Genomic DNA, 23,276 nt, shown 5'->3' on the forward strand with positions numbered 1-23,276 from the left:
GAATCTGGCAGTTACCACCATTTCCTTTAGTTTTTTTCCCCTTTTGTCTCTGTCTCTGTTTTTCATAAGCGTGGCAGTCTGCTCATTCAGCTCAATTGTGGATCATTCCCTCTCAGCTTCTTAAATATCTCAGTCACCTTTTGTCTCTTAAGCAGTTTTTCAGTTTGCTTTTGTGGTACTCAGCAGATCTAACCTTTAGTGTTGTGTTCAGTGAAGACTTTTTGCAGCGTTTGGTCACTTTGTCCTCTGCTCTTTATGAACACAGAAATCTGTTTTACTCCCCAGCTTTTAGTCAACAGAAGAACTTATAGCCAGCCTGTCTGCGTCAAAATGCTGGCTTTGACATGAAGAATCTTAACACTTCAGAAAAACAACCCTCGCCCCATGTCACCAAACCAGAAGAATCCTGGAGAGCCTGTTCGGGCCGACTCATTGATCCTCTTGTCGCCTGGGGATATTCGCCCTCAAAGCCTAGAAATACATACCTTGTGAATGAACCTTTAGAAACTATTTGCTTAAAGTCTGTCTGCTTCAGGGCCCAATCTCTCATAAGCCGTCACGAAAATGATGACATTATTGTGTAGTTCACGTAAAGTTTGAAAGATTTTCTTTTCTAATTCAAGAAGACAGCTGATTTAATGTTGACAACTGAAAAGATTAAAAAAAAAAAATAATAAAACAGATTATAGGACAGATTCATTGAAAACTAGCTGTTTCTGAAATTGTTTGCAACTTTTGTAAAAAGTTTGTGGATGCACCTGTGGGGTGATGTAAGTTTCCCTGAAATAGCTCACTAAATGTCACATTTTCAGATGTAGAGGGCCTAAAATAAAAGACCATTCTATCACGGTTCTCCCATAGTTGTGTCATGGTCCGCAGCTCAAGATGTTTTTCCATGTTTTATCATATTGATTTACAGTAAACATATTGACCTCAGATTAGCCAAAGAAAGAAAAGTTAAATGTAACACAATTTCTTACGTTGTAATTCGGAGATTTTTGCCAATGCAAAAATTTTTGCAATTTTTGCATAGTGAAACGTGAGACTTGCAAACAGATATGGAAGGAAGGACACCCGGTTCAACACGATAAAGGCCATTTTATGGGCTGATAATATTCAAAGCAGGTGGAAAACATGTCAGGTGTGTGTTTGTTTGCACCCCTACTGTTAATATCTGGGTAAATGTTCAGTCATGCGATGCAAGGGTAGCTCACCCCACCTATTTGCTTTTATTTGCCAGATGAAGAAAAAGCTGTTACCTTGATAAGCTGATAAAGCTATTATACAACTGTCTTTCAAAAGGCTGAGTCACAGCAAATTATCGAGTGCTGAAGTGATACATCTGCCAAGAGGCAAACAAATGAGAAAAAAAATATCTACATATTGCTTCATGTATTTATCTTGGACAGAGCTATGAGCTCTATGTGAAACCAGAATGAGAATATGGCTCAATTCTTCTGTTTCTCATTTTGTTCTTCAGAACAGAGATGCACAAAGTCTGAAATTGGCCTGCTTTTAAGTTGCAATGGAGATCTAATCAGGCAGTCAAAGTAATTTGCACACTTTCAGAGAAACCAGAGAGCGCTCCCTGGGGACTCAGTCTGTTCTCACCCAACTTGTTAAACTTGATTCATACATTTCATGCTCAGCTGAGACAGAGCAAATAAAGAATTCTCTGCATGCACCCACTGTGTTGACATCAAAACTCAGATAACTATTTGGTCTTTCATTTCAACTCCTGACTCCTGACAAAGGATACTTTAAGACTGATTTGTCCTGTATTTGTCTTCCTGTCTTTTCTCAGCCACTGTATTCAGGGGTTAGTTATAGAAAGGGGACCAAACTTTACTATATACCTGACCCTGTAACTCTAACGCACTGTCATAACATTAGTTTCTGTACAAATTGTCTCACGTTCATGTGTTGTACTGTTGATTTTCTTCAATTAGATTTCACCCCAAAAAAATCTTGATGATCACAATCATCAAGACTTCCTCAAGTCTTCCTTAAAGATGGTGCATTCCCGATCCGATATCCATCCAAACTTTATTTTAGTCATTTCAGCAACATCCAACACCAACTATTTGACCCCCGAAACAGACCAACATCTTTTTCACAATCACGAGACACATCTTCTTCTATGGTGGTTGAAATTAAAAGCTCCTCACAGTTAGGGTTAAATAAGTTGTAAATCTTGTAAAGAAAGATCCATAACAGAGCCATTAATACGACTGAGTCAGGTTTTGGAAGGTTACTCTTCCAAAACGTTAATCTTCGTTAACGGTTAAGTACGACTCCTTTTGCCTCACTTATAATTGATCAGCAACAATTGTCTCAATTGAAAATATCTGAAACAAATGGGGCAATATAGTTGCGAAAATGAGGTTAAGATGCGAACTTTGGTCTTCCGAGCGGGCATTAGAAGATCAAACTTTGTGGGTTATTGATTATTGTGTTAAGGCTCGCATGTGACAGGGGGTTAGGGTTAGTGATTGGACAGAAGAGACCATCCAAAATGAAGCATCCCTGCTGCAGCTATAAAATGGTGTGTGTCACCAAAATACAAGTGGGATACCTGTCGAAGGCAGTGGTCGATGATGGAAGGATCTGCACATGCCACTGCAGCAAGAGCAGCAAACCTTTGGCCACTGTAGTGTCTGATACTTACCAGCTATGTGAAGGAGTTTCGGGGACAGTTTGACCCGATAAGAGATATGTTGTGTCTGATACTTACCAGCTGTGTAGGGATTTTGGGGCAGGGTGACCCGATAAGAGACACAAGTAGTCTAAGATAAAACATTTTGACAATAACTAATTCCTCAGTTAGTGTGTCCAGGGGAGGCTCACCAGATAATTAGACATTATATTCTGGCTATGTGCCTGTTGATGGGAACGCGCAGCATCTTCAGGGTTACCAAATATGGGACCAACGCTGTGTCAGCAGAGTTCTTCCTGTATCTTTACACATAGTCTGTCTGAAGGCGACCAGCCCAATACACCACACCGCTTTTCAGTCTGGACATTGTCAAAGTCAAAATCAAATCAAATTTATTCATATAGCACATTTCATGTACAAACAAATTCAAAGTGCTTTACATAAAATAAAAGCATTGCAGCAGGGAGTGGAAGAAGCATTAAAATACATAAAAGAATATAAAGAGAAATAAATAAAATCATTTAAATGAATTTAAAAACAAGCAACAGTCTAGATAAGTTAAAAGATAGCGTGCAGATTTCATGCATAGACACATGAGAACAGAAATGTCTTTAACCTGGATTTAAAAATGTCTCCATTTGGTGAAAGTTTAATCTCCACATTACTGCGTCTGTTTACAATAAAGAATGCAGAAAAAGGAAAAGCTATAAAATTCCTCTCACTAAGAAGTGGGTGCTGGGCGAGGTCATAACAGAATATTCATAGTTCCCCAAGCTTTGTTGTTTTGTTTTTTTTTCCTTTGTTTTTTTCCCATCTTGTAGTAACAGTTTCGACACGTGCAACGTTGAGGAACACGTTTGGTTTTTTTTTTTGGGGGGGGGGGGTGTAAATTCTGCAGGAGCTGGACTTAAACTTAACAAGCTTGAAATAAAATCCAAAAGAACTTTTCTCAATCACGGTGGAGAGTAACCCGACGGCGTTAGGACCCGGAGTTCATCTTCTTCAGGAAGAGGGCGTAGGCTCGGTCAGCCGGCGGCGGAGGAGGAAAGTGCAGGGACTGCCGAGGTGTTCGCGCACAACCGCGAGGTCCTGACAGCGGCGCGAGCGATGCGAGTCCGGGGCTGAAAGGGAACAGAGAAAACACAAAACGCCTCGTCCGAGTATCGTCTTGTTTCAGCGGTGTGAACAGGAAAAGCAGCACAGCGAGCATGTCGGTGTTAGCTCTTCAAGAATATGAGTTCGAGAGACAGTTTAACGAGGACGAAGCCATCCGATGGATGCAGGAGAACTGGTGAGTGTACACCGTAATGTTAGCGCCTCGTTTTTAATCCCACATTACTGTAACCGGGGATCCACCGCATATTCAGCGCGGTGCCCTCGTGCTGAAACGGACCAGGAAACCGGGATTAAATCGAGCTGCGTTTGATAGATCAGCGTCTCTGTCATCGGATGCAAATCACTGAGCGTGCTTCATGAAACGGAAACGGGAGAAAAATGAAATCAGACAGGCCTTTAGCCGCTTGCGAATACATTAGGCTGCTCCACTCCAGTCTGGGTTTCTGGACACAATAGATGGGCTCGAACCTGCCTTCACGGGTCTGATTTGTCCTTGAAGTCCTGTGATTTATTCTCCCGGCATCAGTACCGTATTGTAAAGGTCATCCATCCTCCAGCTGCCTCATCCACTCGGTCACTGGGCCAGTAGTTTATTAAGCCAAGCCTGCCTTTATGCTGACACACAACATGCTCATCACTCAAGTGCTTTTTGTCCCCCCCCCCCCCTTGATGGAGATGGCCTGATCCGTAATTTAATTAAAGAAAGGTTTCTGAAGACCACTCATATCTCATATCTGTATTTCATCCCATGTTTTACAGAAGAGTGTAACAGGGAGCATATGACACGCTGTTGTAAAGTTCTTTGAGACTTAATTCTGAATCATTTTTATTTTGTTCTTCTTTTAAGTCACAATTATATATATATATATATATATATATATAGATTGCTTTTTAAATGTTTTTTTCTTTTAGTTTAAAGGCAATAACCAGGCAAAAAGTTATTAAGGTGACATCTTCTAGCAGCTTTTTTAAAATGTATTTGATTTTTTTTTTCAACCCAAAGATACTAAATTAAGTATAAAGAGGACACCTTTGAATATCATTTGTTGTTTTTGATCGAAAACTCTTTGAATAGTTACTTAATACTAATTTTGTCTTCAGATTTAAGAATAATGAGCATAGGAATCCTAATATGTAACTTATCGAATAGTAAACAAAGTTACTTGCGGTGACTCTTATGAAACATCACTGAACCTTGACTTTAGAAGTTGAAATAAAAATTTTGATCGGTCAGTGTTTGCCCAGGGTGGTGTCTGCCAGACTTTGCATAACCTTCAACATTATTCTGTAATGATGTTCCACTGTTGCTGTACAACAAATATTGCGTTATGGTTGTGTGCAGCAATGCATGTCCTATGTAGGTCAATTGCCGGTCCATCCAACCATCCTTTGCATGGACTCACTGGACGGTCATCGTTGGCCGTTTCTGTGCCAGGTTGATCAAGAAATTGCTCCAAGGAAAACATAATGAGTCAAGCGTAAAGTTAGCATAAGCTCTATCAAGCATTCAGCTGCACTGGGTTTGTATAAAGCAGCACACAGTGAGTAAAAGCCTGAACTGGCGGTGGAAAAGAGTCGCATTTAACATATTTTCCATAACACAAACTTCCCCTGAAAAGAGCTCTTGGAGCCTCTCTTCGAGCAGTTTCATTCTTATTCATTAAAAAGAAGCATGTGTCTGTTGTGTCTGTGTGTGTGTGTGTGTGTGTAATTGAGGAAGAGGAGAGACAACGTGGTAGCAGTGAGTAGGAGCTGTCCATGCCCTGGTACTGACAACCGACCAATGAAGTTCATCTTCTGATGTCTGCTGACACTGCATTAGCCAATCACAGTGCAGCTGATCTGTGCCAACCTCTCTCAGTTGTTCCTGTAGTGGAGGATGTGTGGCTGTGTCGGTGCACATGGCCGTTAGGCAACAGCCACAGAAAATGGGATTTGATAGGTTGTTTGTTACATGTTTAATGTAGACAGAGAAACTGATTATGACATGTTTTTATGGCTCAAAGGTATGGTCTGTGGAACAAGTTTAAAGGCATGTCTGAAATGTCTTCTGAAATTGAATTACTTTGGGTTAGGCTAAATTATCTTGTTTGTGTTTAATTTTGGTGAAGGCACATTTTACAAATCTTCAAGTGCAAATGGCATTTAATGAGGAGATAAATAAAAAAAAAGCTAATTTTTTCTGTGTTTGAGAGCATGGGTTTGAGTGTCTGAAGCTGCTACTGCCCAAAATCCTTGTATCCTGTCATTCAGTGAGCTGTTCACATCTGCAGGGAAAACATATGTCACTCCACACAAGGTTATTCAGGCTCCTCCCTCTGTAACTCCGCCTAATTTATGATGATGCTGCAAAGTTGAAACTCTTTTGCTCTTTGCTTTGCTGTTAACATCAAATCTCATCGTTGGTCTCATAGTCTGCTTAAAATAAAACATAAATAGGCTAATAATGTTCCCCCAGTGCTTTGTTTAATGTTTTATATCCCAACAAGGAAATCTGAGGTTCGCTTGGCATTCTTTAGTTTTTTTGCTAGTTAGAGGTCGGAGATTCCTATTTCCCATTTGTTAACAAATGCACCATCAGTACAGCATAGTAAAGGTCTTTGACTCAGGTGGATATTAGGCCTAAAAAGGGGGACCACCAGCCTACAAGCTGTCTATGGTCTAACTTAGGATGAGAAAACTGAAAGTATTTGAAAAAAAAATTTCCAGCCTATTTTTCTTGTCAGATCAGTGTATGGTCTGAGCTCTCAGACTATTAAGCTCCAGAGATCTCAAAAGGGACTGACCCTGAGGAGGAAAGGGGCAGATTAGAGTCAAATTATCACTCCAAGCCTCTCATTTGATCCAGCTGCATAGAAATGTGTATTAATGGAAGAAAAAGGAGCAGTTGTAGATCTCTCTGTGTTTTTTTGACCAAAGCATGTCACAGACTTTTCATTAAAACTTCAGGAAATTGCATCAGCTTGTGAGAAAAGGCATAATAACTCTGAGGTCATTAAATTGATGTAAAGTGCTTTATAAATAAAATATATTATTATTATTATTATTAATATGTCTCCTTTAAACTTGAGTTTTTGACAGATAAGTTTTCCCTGAGCATGAAAGTTTGTTATTGTGTAATTATTATTATTATTATTATTATTATTATCTTTGTAAACAGTTTGTTTTTTATTCTTCCTGCTTATTATCTTGCAGTTATTGCAATTTTGTTTTGCAAATAATTTAAAAAAGAATAGAAAGTTAAAGTGTTGAAATCTCATAAAGACTCATTTACACTTATTTAGTAATATTGTAATTAATAAGTCAGATTTAAATTGGAAATCAGAATCAATAAAAAGGTATTATGTATTGACCTGGAGGATTCTAACCATGAATTCCACCAATATTTACAGACAATAAAACTATTAGCCTACCTGACCTCTCCTACTGAGCTAATATTAGCCCATGTAACCATGATAAAGAATAACAGCTATAGCAAGTGACATATATATCTGCTATTGATAGATTATGCATCATCCTAGATGATTAATTCGTCAAGCTGTAGTGGACAATGAAGCAGTAAAAAAAAAGCTTGGGGACGATGATGAAGGGCCCAAGGCGTTGATCTGGCCTTCGGAGATCCCAATCTGATGGAGCGTTGATAGGATAGATCAGTATGAGGCCAATGCATGTGTCCTGGTATTACATACAGCAGGATTGTAACCCCTGTAGCCACGCCCATGTGGGTCAGACCTCTCTTTGTGGGTTATTGGGGACTTGTATAGTATTAGGTAGGCATTTTAATGTTGTGGCTGGTCAGTATTGAGCTAAATACAAGAGAAAGAGAACCCTTAAGAATGACTGGCAGGAAATCTCAGACTCTAGAGATTTGGCAAATTTATGATATTGTTAGGTTTAGAAATAATCAGAAATTTTATATATATATATATATATATATATATATATACATATTTATACAAAAATCTAATGCATGCACTTCTAGAAAGTACAGATTTTCTCATGAATGCATGGGTGCATGACTCAGGAGTGATGGAAAATGCCTGCAATTGGTTTTTCAGTTACATATCCCTTGCAGCGTTTAATTTTGATCCCCCTGCTTCTCTAATGGCTGATGAAATGTGGTCCATTGGTTGAAAAAAGGAGACATTCTGGAAGCCCTGAATGAGCTGACAAAATAACTCCCAAGTTTCTGCATACGAAGCCAAAAAAACCCATTTCTTTATTTCAAATGTCGTCACTGCTTTCCTCCTATTTCAGCAGTGCCAGAATCAGATTGCACCTGGAACCTTGTTGAGCATTAAACATCAAGCATGTTTTCATGATACTGGAAACAAAGAAAATATTGTCCTATTACGACCAAAAATGGAGGGCAAAAATGCAGTTGAGCATGTTTTATTCAGATTGCAATCATACAAAAGATGAAACTGTAAAAGCTGGGCTAAGGCACCCAGATAATGCTGTTGATTGAATTACTCCTTTATGTATGGGCCCAGGGGCTCCACTCATGATCCAAAGTCCCATCTTCTTGCATCTTTTTGATAAAACTTGTTTTTTCTACAGTACCGTAGGTACCGTTGGTACCGGGGATGAAATTCCTCCGGAGGTAACGTGGGCACCATATACACCTACAAGTGAGTGTGCCGTTAAATACCAAAGGCACACGGAAGATGGCAACTGCAGCGACAGCTCCGCCTCGACTCGTCGAAAAGAAAAATAGTAAGAGTTGTGTCTGGATTAATAATAGATTCACAAAAAACTATATGCAAACGGTGCCAAAGGGCTTTTCAGACGAAAGGAGGAAACGCTTCCAATTTAGCGAAGCACCAAGAGACATCCAGATTTATTCACAGAATTCAAGGTGAGTGAGTTTCAAGTCATGTTAATGTTCACTTTGCGGGCAAATTCACACCCATTCCCCATCGCATAGATATGAAACGCATACATCAAGAAACAGCGTAAACAGAGCTTTGCATAGAGTATCTGTACATACCGAAATAATCACGGTTTGAAGACAACAAACAGCCTATGGTCGCTTAAAGCATATCTTATCATATCTGAACAGGAAGCTTTACTCATTGCATTTAGTGTTGTGCAGAACAGGAACACAGAACAGTTACTACAAGCGACTTCTCTGCAGAGTTGCTTATATCTTGCTTGTGTCATCAGTTTATAGCAGTGAACTGTAGGCAATCGCATAAGAACACTATGATATACACTATACTATGTGAGTATATGTGTTTTTCTTTTACTAGGTTTGATAGGTAAAACTTGTATTTCTGCAAAGTAGTACATGTATTAAGACTGTTTCCAACATGAATCCCCGTCTGCTTGGAGGGTGTCTCTGTTTAAGACGGCCAGGTTTTGAACGGACTTTTTTAGGATACGAAAAAGAGAGATTTTATGTTAAGCACACATCTGAAACCTGCTGACTCACTCTGTACTCCCACAGACGTCATCATCCCTCATTGCAATGCTGGTTGCTTGAAATCGGTGTTGTGTATTTTGTGAAGCCTCTGGTGTAGATTGCATCCTCGCTGGTCTGTGCACTGTTGATGAATCCCTGCTGGCTGTGCCCTGTGGACTGATAGCAGGCGGAGCAGCGTCCCAGAATACTTCAGTGAGAATGAACAACGAGAGCTTTGTTGTGGTCTGAAATTTTATTCCCACTATTTATGCAGGACTACGAGAGGTTTGGCAATGTTGATTTTATTTTGACGCTAGCTTGTGTTATTCATGTCTCCAGCTGATCTTTTGTTTTTTTAATTTTTAAGTATCATTGCTCATTTACTTGTCCTAGAAAGGGGGGGGTTCAGGTTTCTGGGACTGGATGACTTCAGAAGATAATTATCTTTCCTCCAAGTCTCATGTTACTTACTTGGCACATGAGCAGTCCAGCGCTTTGTTTCAGAATTCTTCAGCACTCCTTTTGGGTGGAAGAAACAATTAGATCCTTATTATTTAGGTGTCACTTATAACAGCAGAGTGATAGATTCACTTACAAAATGTTTTCATTCATTTATTTTTACTCATATCTGTATAATTCGATTGGAAGCTAGCATTGAAATCGGATAACTTACAAAGGGTTCTCAATTTAAAGTGAGACAGAACATGTGGTGGTTTCATAATCACTTTAAATACCAGAGGTCAAATGTGACATCTTAACATCAAAACTAAATGAAGGCAAACTCTATTATGTATTATTTTCAGCTTGGATGTTTGAAATAAATGCCTCTTGTTTTAAGTATCACTTATATTTTAGGTGTTCCCTTTGATGACGATCCAGAAAAATGTACAATGTCTTGTTTCTACTTGCTGCTGTCGTTTATCAAGAGCAGCGCACGGTGACGCTGATCAGTCCTGACCATGTTAACACAGAAAGCTCCTCGGGCTTGATGCTGGCTTGGTTGCTCTCCTTCTCATGACTGATGAGGCCAGAGTTGAAGATGTGGGCTCAGGAATTAAGGTCTGCCTTAAGCCTTGCTATATCAAGGAAATGCTTTGATTCAAGCAATGGAATAGCCGCTACTTCAACAGTAATTTTATTTTGTAGATATTGGCGTATAATCCATTTCACTAGCCTGGTTTCCATTGCTGTTTTTGATCAGCATTTAGAAAATGTCAATAAGAAAAGGTGATTGGAAATGGTAAAAAAAACAAAAAGAACTTCCACTTATGGGCAGTAAGGTCAATACGCTCACTTGAGGTGTTTTTAGTTGTATCATAGAAACAACCTTGCACATCATGTGTGACCCGGTGAAAAATGTAAATATATGATATGATCCACCAGCTGTTTTTCATTTGGAAAAAAATAAGATAAGATTGTCTTCTGAGGATATCATGAAATGTCCCAGATATTCTCAGAGACAAAAATGAATTCCTTCAATTTCATCTTGAGGATGTCCACTGCAGTTGTTTTTTTTGTTTGTACTACTTGGGGTTTGTTTCTGGTTAGGACAACTACTTCTACTATACTACAACCTCTGCCACTCCCTGGCGACAAGCCTTGTTTAATCACCTCAAACCATCCAATTGATATGTGTCTAATTAACATTTCTTTAATACTGCTTTTCAAAAGATTGGAAACCTGGCCAGGAAGAAGAGATTAGGAAATATTTCATGTGAGGTTATTGGTCTTCAGCGTACTCTGCATCTACTCCATAACGCGTTTTGATGCACCTGCTTCTTAATAAGTAATCTTGCTGCTACTTTTGTGTGTAATTATGTAAAAAGGTCCTGATAGCAATGCTTTCTTGGTTTAGTTCACTGCTGCCATAGAAAGTATTTCTGATGTTAAACTAAGGAGATGGCAGGGCACAGTATGATTTTATTTTTTTTTTTTAGTCTAAACACTCAATGGAAATTTTCCTCCTGGAGCTTGTTCACAATATTCAGTTTCAGTGTCCAACACGGCGTGTTTTGCCACTCCATGTGGACAAAAGGCACCAAATACCCATGTTTATGTGTACATGTAGATTCACCTTGACTCGGTATGTTAAATTAAATTACGCCACGCAACAAAAGTACTCCTCTTTTCCCTAAATAGATTTAATCGGGCCTAGATGCAGCAATACCAAAATTAGTTAGTGATATAGCATGACATTTTGAAGTTATTTTACATAGTTGCATATAATGACTGGGACTAGTGGGCATGTTACTCACTGGACAAAATGCGGGTGCCCCTGGGTGGCAGGTTATTCTGTAACAGCCACGCCTTATTTACAGCACCTCTCGGTCTTGTTCTGTGGTGTTGTGCTCGTCCCACTCTTTGGCTCGGTAACTCATACCTCCAATGCTTAAGATACAAGCAGCGCTGCCAGGATAGTGAACTGAACGAGCGTCCCTATGCAGAGACACATTCACATATTTGCTGTACGTGCAATTTCATGCCCATATATGATGCAGTAATACACACACTGGTGCGACGGTTAAACACCATCTCACTGCCAAAGGCATGCAGACTCATCCTCACACTGCAAACACAGGATTACATAACAGGTGAAATCTCCTGGGCCTGCTAATACAGATCCAGGTTCCACAGCAGGTTAGCCAGCAGCTTTATAACCACTCTCTCGGGTGGGAGTGGGGGAGGGGAATGTCTAAAGGATCAATTCTTCTTCTTGGGGTGTGCACTTTACTAAAGAGGTTACATAGAAACAACCTGAACATCAAAAACCAGGAGCATAAAGCGCTCGCTCGTGTTGTCATTTACTCCCACCGAACTTTACGCTCGTGTTTAAACCTATTAATTACTGTAAAAAAAAAAAGTGTTGGGTTTCATGCCTTCTCCCGGCTGTCTGGCAGCTTTATATGAAAATAGGCTTGTTAACCTTCTGCAGGCTGTTAAACAGTATTTTCTGAGGCCTCTGTGTGGTTTGTGTTTGGGCTGTGATGACACAGAACAGCTTTAGATTTTAGTTTTGTCTGCTTTATATTGTTTACTCTGTCAAATATGAAGGACATTAGAAATAAGATATTTATAATGATGCAGCAGCTGTGCAGTCAGTGCCAACACCCGGTATCTCACTCAGATAAGAGTCACACATGAGAGGAAGACATACCAGAGATGCCTTATGTGTTGACCAAAGCAGCTCCTACATCCTGTCCTGTCTCTACTCATTTTTTCACATACTAATATACTATAATATGTGTTTAGAAATAGTTCTGAATGCTTGATTTGTGAATCTGTGACCCCTTTGGCACTGATCTCTCAGTTGGAAACAGATATGTTTTAGTTTATTTCAATATTGTTTCAGTGATGCTACTGCTGTTTACTCTTCCAGCCACAGGAGTTTCCGGCCTTTCCAGCAAACAACAAATCTTTGCTGTTTCTGTTCCTCTTCCATGCTGATCCTTCCCAAAAGAGCTCTGACGCTGTAGTTTTTCATTTGTGCTGCCTTGGGCCACTTTGACAAATAGCTGAGTCAAGCCTAATACTGGAACCCGATCTATTTCCTTGTTGTTTTACAAAGTTGTGCCAGTACATCCTTGGCTCTTTAGCCATTTAAAAGTGTATCACCTTTATGTTGCCTTAATGCAAGTATGGCAGGCTGTTTCAAATAGTGGAAAGTCCCATTTTTAATGTTTTAGGTGGTTCTGAATAAGCCAGATGGAGCTGATTTGGCACAGGAGCCTGAGGGGATGGAGTAAATCCACACCAGTCTCTGTAGAATACTATTTTCAGACAGTTGATGTGCAACATTGGTTGCTTTGTGAAAGCCGCCATCATCATCATTTACAGAAAAAGCTACATGCTTGTGCAGTATTTGCCACCTGGTGACATGACAGGGAGCTGAGAGCAGGCAGAGCTGGAATTAGGAGGAACACGGTTCTCTCCCAACTTCTGTTGGGACACACGTCACCACTTCTAACAGCGGACCTGATATGTTTGACATCACTTTCATCACTTAATGTCCTTTGATAGAAAACTCTGAAGCCTGTTTTTCATATTCGACTATAAACATACAGTGGATGGCCAAATGTTAAGTTTAGCTCCTTTTTGCTCTCATGCTTTATGTGAAGATGTTCATTCATTTATCCTCTCAGATGGCATATCAGCTGTCATATCAGATTTTATTTTGATTTTCTTTAAAAAAAAAAAAAAAAAAAAAAACGATGGCCATAAGAATTGACAACAACATTCTTCTCATTTTTATACAAAATTCTTTTTATCAGTTGATTTTCTTAACGTTTACGGCACATTTGAACTTCTTATCTGGGAGATTAATTACACTCAAGATATGAGGTTGGAAAGGTATAGAGTTGTTGACTATAACTAGAAAGGAGCATGAAGTAGAATCCTGCTTTCTACTAGATCCACAAGGCTCAGTCATTAATACAGCGTCAAATTAAACAAAGACACTTGCAATGAACAAATTTAACAACTGTTTTCATCAGTCCTTTAAACCCCGGCCACTGTGCAGTTCTTTATCAGTGAAGTAAGCCGGTGATTTAGTGATGCCTTTATCCTGAAATGCACCATTCGTGTTTGCTTCTCTTGTCTTATTCACTGTCTCAAACAGTATTAACGGACCTTAATCCCTGGCTTACTCTCACTTCTTTGACCTTGCTAATGCATAACCAGGGGAGAGAAAATACCGTCAAGCCCAATGCTGCAATAGCTTTGCTATGATGCTACATCTAAAGCCCTTTATACACCAAACAAACGTGAAAAAAATGAGCAGTGACCCCCTGCTGTGTCGTCTCACATTGCTAGCATCTCGGCAAACGAAAAAGCACTTCCAACTGATGGTTAGGTTGTACAATCTGCGGCTGTGCAAGAATATTTGATCATTTGCCAGCCCAGAAGGGAATGATGGTATGTATGTATGTTACACACAAAAGGAAACTTATGTTGGCTTAAAAAAATCTCAACAGAGTCTGGCAATGCAAGCAGTGTGTTCTACTCGTTCACTGACATCCCAGATGTGCCACATGGCTGACTGTCGACTGTGTGTGTGCAGCTTCAGCTTGTTGAAGTGGCTTGGAAATGTAGCTATTTACTGATTCTTCTTCCTTTACCATGTTTTGAGAAGGGTGGCCACCAGTGTTAATGTGCAATACCATCCGCTAGCATGTTGGAGCGTCAACCAGGCGCCTGTGTTATGAAGCAGGATTAGTGGCTTATTGAGGTAACGTCAGGTTCATCTCTGGATTTTCAGCATCACAAAGCTGGTTCACCTCTTCCCAAGGTGTATCACCATGGTAACTTATGCTGGGAAATCTAACCCGCCCCCTCGCAGATTAGATTTTGAGATAAGAAATCAACACGTGTAAAAGCTTCCTGACCAATCAGTTCTTTTAGAAAAGGAAAAAAAACAAAACAAATAGCAAAACACATCATCACCTTAACAAAGAGTCTTTCTCAGTTTCTCACCAACTTCAAGAGATGTGTCAGCATGAAAGAATATTTAAAGAGCCTAAAACAAAGGCAGATTACTCAAAAACTTGTTCCTTCTAAATTTTAAAGATTTGGAACTATCAGTAATCATCCTTATTTGTTGAAATTACTGAGCTGTTACAGGTTTTCTTGTTGAGTGTATGAGTGTACAGCCAAAGGCAAAAGTTCCACCAATGATGCCTGTAAATACTTGTTCTTATCCTCATCCATCTCATTCGATGTTTCAAAAACAAATGAAAACAAGTAGAAAAGTAAAAACCTTTTTCTTTCACATTCTCGAGCCTGGATGACAAAGAATGGTTTGGTTTGGCTTATTTTTATGTTTGTTATTTTTCTTAGGTACAAATAGCATTCAGAACAGTTTGTGTTGCATCAGAATATGTCTGAAACCTTCTGATATGCTGCATTAAGACACCTGCAGCGCATTCATTTTAGATCTACTCAGGCTTTAATGTCTATTCAGGATTATTGATCGGCTCATTAATTCATGCATTCACACACTGGGCGTTCTTTTTCTTTCTTTTTTTTTTTTTTTTTTATGTTGTCAGGTTTCCTTCCTGCTTTGCCGGCAGCAGCTTTGTTTCAGTTGGCCAGCTGCCGCCGTCTCTACTTGGATACATGGATGCGCACATATCCAGAGCTGGAAAACCGGGGTTTTCTTAGCCTCGCTTATTTGGATCTTTCTTTGTTCATTCAGGTCCCCTAAAGATATGAGCCTCCTCTTTAAAGAGAGTTGAAGGATGAGTTGTGAAACCAATGTTAAAAGCTTTAACGAGGCAGATATTTCTTTCTGCCTTTGTTCTGCTTTCAGGCTTGTTCCGTGTTAAGGACAATGCATACAGCATAAGGAAAGTGACCGGGGCACTCATTCAGACAGTCAGATTAATGTAAAGTTATTCATGCTAGAGATGGCTCGTAGATTCTTGGGACTGCAGTCAGTAGCTGGTCCTTCAGGGCTTTTGCACAGAAAGCAGCAGCACCCCCCCTTACCCACCACCTCAGCTACCATATCAGCTCTGACTGTGCCCTTAGGATTCCTTACCCCTTATTATTTCCCTGACAGCAGGGTAATCCATCTTCTGAATATACCACAATAGGCTGTGCATTTCATTATCTTTGGCTTAGTTTACTAGCATCAAGAACCAATATGAAGCCTGTGAATGGCTTTAAATTTAAAAGTGTGATACACAAAGCACTTTGAATTGGTTTGTACGTGAAATGTGCTATACAAATAAATTTGATTTCATTTCATTTTGACACTGCAACAGTCATTGAGGTCATTTTCGATCATGACTGTTTTTTTTTGCCTGTTTGCAAAATGATGTGTCCAATGAGTTGGTTCTCATCTTCTAGCTGTCATTGTTTTCAAAGTTAGAAATAAGAAATAAAGATACACAGTATGTGAAATTATTAATATTAGCCACACATGGAAACCTAACTTTGGATCATTGCATTTAGATTGTAGGCAGGACACAGTTGCAGCACAGGTATGTCATTTTTATGTAACTTTATGTAATTTGCCAAGTTCATTGTAGATTCAGGTTTATTGTGTGTATTATTCAATTAGCTACTTCTGTAGTTATCTATGAAATGGATTTCAGTGATGTGTGATGATGACGGAGGTGCGTGCATAACCAGGAGGCAGAAAGAGATGCTCAGCCTGATTTGTTTTGGCAGAGCCAAGCTGATAGACAGAAATAACAAGACAGTTAACTTTACAAATTGCTTGAAAAGCTGGAAGGAAATTGTTCAAAATGCTGAGGGGGGTCGCGGCCGTTTTGCCAAGAGCAGAAGAAGATTGACTCCAGGCCAATAAAAGTGCAGTCCCACGAGTCCCAAAGTCTCCACAGTGCTCATTTTTCTGTTGCAAAATGCACAACTCTGCTCCTGTGTCAAAACTTATCTCTGAAAACTACACAGAGAAGTGTTATTATGCATCTTAGGGTATGGCTGCGTTCAGATAATCACTCAGTGACATTCTCAATGATATCAGAACATGGAATTGCTCGTTTTGAAATGTGACAGCAACCTCAGTATGGTACGGTGGCTGAACTGATTACATCGTTAGCTTGGACAGCGCAGTTTGGTTTTCATCATTATTGAATGCTTGAAATTTTAAAAGATTTTGTACAATGACTATAAAGCAATCTTGAATTAGGTCACTAGTCTATATCAAAAGTTTGAACTGTGAAATAAAGTTTTATGATCAAATGATGAGGAAATGCATTTGTTAAGGTTTTTTTTGTCTTATAGCCACCAGCTGTGGTTTTGCCCCCTGGATGCACGTACATCCATTTATGTTCGTAAGCAAGAAACCTTTCTATTTGGACAACTTAAATTGAGCTGACATTAACCAACACTGACTAATGGCTACATCCGAGCAAGCAAAGCAAAGGATGTGCTTGACGGCTGGCGACAACAGGTTTTTATTTGTAAGAGGGAGGATATCTTTGCCTCGTGCTTTATCTCTGCAGGATCCCGTTATACCTATGAAGCACTGTGTGCACTGCAGATTCAACAGCTCAGGCTATATAATCACCCTAACCTTTGACCTTTGGCCTTGGATGGCAGAACACTGGAGGAATGCTGAAATTGTTCCTCCTCTGCAATCCCTTCAGCCACACTTCAGTATGTAGGCCACTGCATTGTGTGTTGCTCTGTTCTTCCCTCCTCCCGGTGTGCTTGAGAAACAGTGATGTCATTCTGCAGTCCAACCCTGTTGTCATTCTGTGAAAGAAGCTCTTTTTTTTTACTTTGACTGGACCTCTTTGTCCGCTTTTGTTCTGTGGAGGTGGCCCACATCAGTTTGTGGGTTTTGTGCGAGATCAGTGAGGTGGCATTTCTCATCCTCGGACCACTGAAAACAATGATGTCTTTTATTATAAACAACCAGCAATGTTGTTGCATATTATTTGTTCTTCTCTTCATTGACTCGTCTGCTTTATTATCACCCAGTAGGCATCACATTATTTGCCTTCTCAAGTGAAGAATGTTGATAATACTGTGCGACTTTGATGGCATTTTCTTAGAACTGAGCCTGAAATACATTTAAAAGGTGAGTGCCAGGTGAGCATTAAGGACGTGCCAAGCCCACGTGCAGCACTGGTGTGAACTCAGATCATTACCTTCTTTAATGATCTGGTATTAGGTGGCACTAACAAAACTGCTCATTTATACTTGGCTTAAAAAGAACAAAACACATCTGTCATTTTTACAAAAAATGATGAGTGAAATCAATCTTTTTTCCATCATACAGTGTACAGTTCACTGTCTTATTACCACAAGCTGCAGTAAAAGCCCATTCTTTCTTGTTCAGCTACACACTTGATGAACGACACCAGGTCATAGCTGTTATTGTGCTCTGCTGAGACTGAAAAATCAAACTCTTTAAACCTGCCACATGTTTCGGTTCTGTGAGAAATGTTTGGCAGTAGTTTGAAGACTGAATTATGCACCAACGTCCCACTGTGACCATAAGTAGTTGGTCCTGCCCAGAGGTTTAATTCTCCTTTTTAGTATTAAACAGTATTAAACAACATGGGATTTAAATGAAAAGAATTCAAATTGAATTCTCGCTGGTTGATATCTTTTAATTTTGTTGTTGTTGATGATGATGATGATGATGATGATGATGAAGTCCTTTTAAACAGCAGCACAAACCCCACATCGCAATTTTTTTTGTTTAAACATTTCTTCACTATTCCCAAAGTTATTGGGTCTACTACTCCAAGAACCCTGGTTCCTGTGCTTTTATCCATTTATTTTTTACCAAATTTTAATTCGTTGGACTTCTTTGGCTGCTGTGCTCCCAATCCAACAGACCAGATAGTCTATTTTTCAGCAGCATGCACCTGTCTTTGTTAGCCCTACTCAGCACACAGGCTGTCAGGTCACACCACCTGTGCTTGGTAATTGTGCTGAAGGCAGGAAAAAGCTTTTTCTTTAGATTTACTGCATCCAGGTGGTGGTTCAGAACCGGTCCTCCACTTCATTGGTCTATGGCAGCAATAACTTTAATCTAAAAGCTAAACATTTATTGGCATTTTTTTGCAGGGAGTTGACCAAACACAGTCATCACCTTTATCAGTGTGATTAAGGCGATAAGAAGTCCACTGAACTCTATTTCTTTGTGTTTACAGGAAGAAGTCCTTTCTGTTCTCTGCACTGTATGTGGCCGTAATCCTGGGTGGCCGCCATGTCATGAAACAAAGGGAGAAGTTTGAGTTGAGAAAACCACTGGTGCTATGGTCGCTCACACTTGCTGTATTCAGGTAAGATGGTTAAAAAGCTCATTATAATTTTCAAAAATTGAGAGTAGCCCATATCATTCAATATAAAGAACTATTAGACAATCGGGTAGTCTGATTTAATACATGATCCACGTTTGAATTTTCATCATTCACAGGTGACTCAGTAGTCTGGTTTGTCATATCTGTGGAGGTATTTACAGCTGTCATGTTATCAGATGGAATCTCATGTGGGGATTTGTAATAAAAATGTGATTTCTATCATAGATGCAAAAAAGTTCTGCATATCATAACATATTTAAAGCTGCAGTTGACATTGACATCTTAACGAGTGGAAACATGCAAAAACAATTCAGCTACGATGCCAGTAGTACCTGCAGACTCCTTACACGACAAAGATCTTCTGTGTCTTTATTATCTCTGTTTATGTAGCATATTTGGTGCCATCCGTACTGGGAGCTACATGACGTACATCCTGATGACGAAAGGGCTGAAACAGTCGGTTTGTGACCAGAGCTTCTACAACGGGCCAGTCAGCAAGTTCTGGGCGTATGCCTTTGTTCTTAGTAAAGCACCTGAGCTGGGTAAGTCGAGATGTGCTAGTGACATGTCTAATATTTTCTGTGTGATGGGTGTAATACAGTGATATGCAAAGGTTTGGAAAAAACCCTCTGCTACTGTGAATTGTAAAACGAGTAAAAGACAGCATGCTCTCTAAAAGGCATACAACTAAAATAATTCACATGTGTTTAGAGGAGAAGTCAGTCTTTATACCTCTGCTAAGACTGAATGAGTGAATGAATCCTGGGTTCAGACAAAAAATAGAAAGCCCAGCGTTTAGGCACCCCGCAGAGACAGAATTTAGAAACACCAATTTGACAGATATCGGTAAATATATGATCGAAAATCTGTGAGATCTAAGTAGGGATATTGGATGTTTAAATCAGGGGACTTTAAGGGGAATTGATCCATGGTTCAGATGCTTAAATTATTTTAACTTTCAAAGTACTAGGCAGATGCTTCGAAGGGCCCATGGGTTCTCATTGGTGTGACAGGATTTTAAATTTGTATCGCCTGGCCAATCCAAATGATGCTTGTGAACAAGCCACAGTTCTAAAAATGGAACTAATTCAGATCTTAGGCTTTTGTAACAGTTATCCGAGAGCTCAAATTTCTTCGAGTGCCCAAATTTTTGCATGCCAAAAGTATTGTGTGCCACATAGCGTTTCGCTTTGGATTATTTTCAGTGTCACAATTTTATTCACGTCCTCCTCACTGATAATGCTTGGAGTCAACAAAGCCTTGATACTGCCAAATGGCAAAGCCATTTTGGTACAATGAATAAAGAATGAATGAATCAATTTCTGTATCTTAACCCTGTGATCGGCTTACGCTCTGATTTTAAGGCAGCCTCACTGAATTTTCCATGTGAAGTCGTAATAACTCATCAGTGTTTTCCTGTACCACTGAAGAACCCGTTGTTCTCACATTGCCCATGAAATGTTACATATAACTCGATGAATCAGAGTAAGTTTACTCTTATCCCCGAAATGATGAACTCTGAGACTCGGTTTTTGCGTTTTTGCCATCTCTGTGTTCCCTCGTGGTTGAACTCCTCACCTAAACCTGGAGCATTTTATTCCTTTCTGTGGGAATGAATGGTGGCAGATCTCATATCTCCCGTTCCCTTTACCCGTTAATTGTCCAAATAAACACGTCTAGGCTGAAAAACAGAGACTAGATCGTCATCTTGTTCCCTTAAGGCCCAGAAACACAATTCTGCTCCATTTTGAAACTCAAAGCATTCACATTAAGCAGAAACATATGAAGTACCAATCAAACGTTCCTCCACACTTATTCATTCATTTCCAATGACTGGCACAGCTGCACAATAATGAGCAGTTTTCTTTGTGAAATAGAAATATTATTTGTCTGATTATATATAAAATAAAATCCCAGACAGCGACTGATATGAGACAGTTTGTCAGAAATTATATTTGTAGCAGCTGAAAACTAAGAGCAAGGCATCTTTTAGGTTTTAATTAGTGCGAACAGCACTTAGTGTTTGCATCAGTATCGATGGTGGAAAAGTGTAATGAATGAAGCTTTTGCTGCAACTTATTTGTTATTTTCTTGACATGCTGCTTAAGTTGTCGAACACTACAATGCTTCTCTTTGTGCCAAAAAAAAAGTTCATTAAGCAAGTCTTGGACAAATCTTGATCTTTTTCCCTTTTCTACTCTTCCTGTCTCATCCAAACCTGTCCTACCTGCAGGTGACACCCTCTTCATCGTCCTGAGGAAACAAAAGCTCATCTTCCTCCACTGGTACCACCACATCACCGTGCTGCTCTACTCCTGGTACTCATACAAAGACATGGTAGCTGGAGGCGGCTGGTTCATGACCATGAACTACTTGGTCCACGCAGTCATGTACTCTTACTACGCGTTGCGAGCAGCTGGCTTCAAGCTGTCACGCAATTTTGCCATGTTCATCACACTGACCCAGATCACCCAGATGCTGATGGGCTGTGTGGTCAACTACCTGGTGTACTCGTGGATGCAGCAGGGCCAGGAGTGTCCATCCCACATGCAGAACATTGTGTGGTCCTCCCTCATGTACCTCAGCTACTTTGTGCTCTTTGTGCAGTTCTTCATTGAAGCCTACATCGGCAAGTCCAAGGCTATGGCTCTCAGCAAGAAAAGCGAGTAGAAGAATGCCAAAAAGTATGGGAAGAAGGGAGATGATTGGAGGGAAAAAAAGGGAGTTGGAAATTGAGAGCAGGGACCAATAACTTGAAAGATGAATGGGATGACAGAGATGTGGCATGGAGGCCAGGAGATTGGGGGTGTTGCGGGGATGGGAGGGTCATGAAATGGTTGGTGTTTGTGCTTAAGCATTACTACTAATGTGCAGATCTAAAAAAAAAAAAAAAGAAAGAAAAAAAAAACTCATTTGAGGGGATTTTTCTCTTAAGCGATCGCAGAGGAAGCAGCGCCATCATGATCAAAAGCCATCACGTGTTGTCTAGTTTAAAACCTCCCCTTTTGAATTCATTTAAATACTTTTAAAAAAAGATTAATAAAATATGACGAAATGATATCGAAGTAAAAAGATGACGTCTGCTACAAAAAACTATTTATCATTGACATGAAACAGAAGGTACACATGAAGATGGATGGTGTCAGGAGTTTTTGTCTCACTGTTATTAGTGTTTGTTGTTTTGGTTTGATCTGTGACAGAAAAAGTGGGAGACGCTGGTGAGTGAGTGAAGCCGAAGTGTTGGTGGTTGATGTAAACTGATGAGGTGAACAGCACTGTATTGTCTGTGTCTTACATTGCGAAATGTTATCATTTTTCTCAGGTCTTAGGCTATCTCTTTCTAAATATAATATGCATATCAAAACCAATTAGACATGTTTAACATCTTCTCCAGTTTACAGTATGGCTGATAATCAAGAAAAAAAAAGTATGAATGACAGACTGAAGCCGATTGGACCGACTGACGAACACGCTACATTTAGCCATGATTGGGAACAGATGCTGACAGTGCCCTGCTTCACCACTTGTCTTGACCTTGCAGAAGTTGCCGACCACACCTGGGAAATTGCCTGCCATTTATTTCCAAACACTTCTCTGTGTTAAAGGGTCCGTACCAGTGAGGAAATCCAGTCAGATGGACAATGAAGGAACAAACGGAGGGCAAACATATTCATGTTTAGCAAAAGACAAAAAAAATGTAAACATGCAACTTGTCAAAATCTGCTGTATTGAAAAAAAAAATAGTATGTATCCTTAATTGGTGTCTGTTGTGCTATTGTGCATTTGCACTGTGTTGGTGTCAGAAAACAATTGTTGCTCAGAAACTCGATGTATGAACAAAGTGTGCAAAAAGTTGACCTGTGGTGTTCACTTTTTTGTCTGTGTCCTCCTGGTATTGCATATACATACATAATCAGTTTCTTGGTGCTGAAAGTTAAAAAGATATAAAAAAAAACAGTTTAAGACGAAGCTGGCTGTTTTTCAAGTTACAATATTTAGAAAGGCTACAGGGGATTATCACTTCTAGATAGTCAACATACTGTATTTCACCAAATGAGCTGACCACGAGCTTGTATGCATGCAAACCTTGATTCAGTGCAGCAGTAATGGAACAGTCATGCTACACACCTGATCTCTGCAGCTGGTATTCCTCTTTTAGTACCACCCGAGCTAAAATCATTGTGTATCAATGCCTGATACAATTTGCTGGTGGTATGTGTGACTAATGGTAAATGAATAATTAGGCTAATGGGCTTATTAAGGAAAAAGCTATACACTATTACAACTGGAATCCGATCTGTGTACACTTCAACTGTAC

The 23,276-nt window shown here is 39.7% G+C and overlaps 1 protein-coding gene across 1 annotated transcript; it reads left to right on the forward strand.

The window, feature by feature from the left end:
* The first annotated feature begins 3,674 nt into the window (after nt 1-3,674).
* Nucleotides 3,675-22,899, forward strand: elovl6 (ELOVL fatty acid elongase 6). Its single transcript, XM_075481858.1, has 4 exons — nt 3,675-3,947; nt 18,809-18,940; nt 19,349-19,500; nt 21,192-22,899. Exons 1-4 carry the CDS (start codon nt 3,865-3,867, stop codon nt 21,626-21,628), a joined length of 804 nt encoding a protein of 267 aa, XP_075337973.1. The 5' UTR covers nt 3,675-3,864; the 3' UTR covers nt 21,629-22,899.
* Nucleotides 22,900-23,276: the final 377 nt, after the last annotated feature.

This window comes from Odontesthes bonariensis, chromosome 13 (genome assembly GCF_027942865.1).
Source record: "Odontesthes bonariensis isolate fOdoBon6 chromosome 13, fOdoBon6.hap1, whole genome shotgun sequence".
In the NCBI taxonomy this organism is placed as follows: Eukaryota; Metazoa; Chordata; class Actinopteri; order Atheriniformes; family Atherinopsidae; genus Odontesthes; species Odontesthes bonariensis.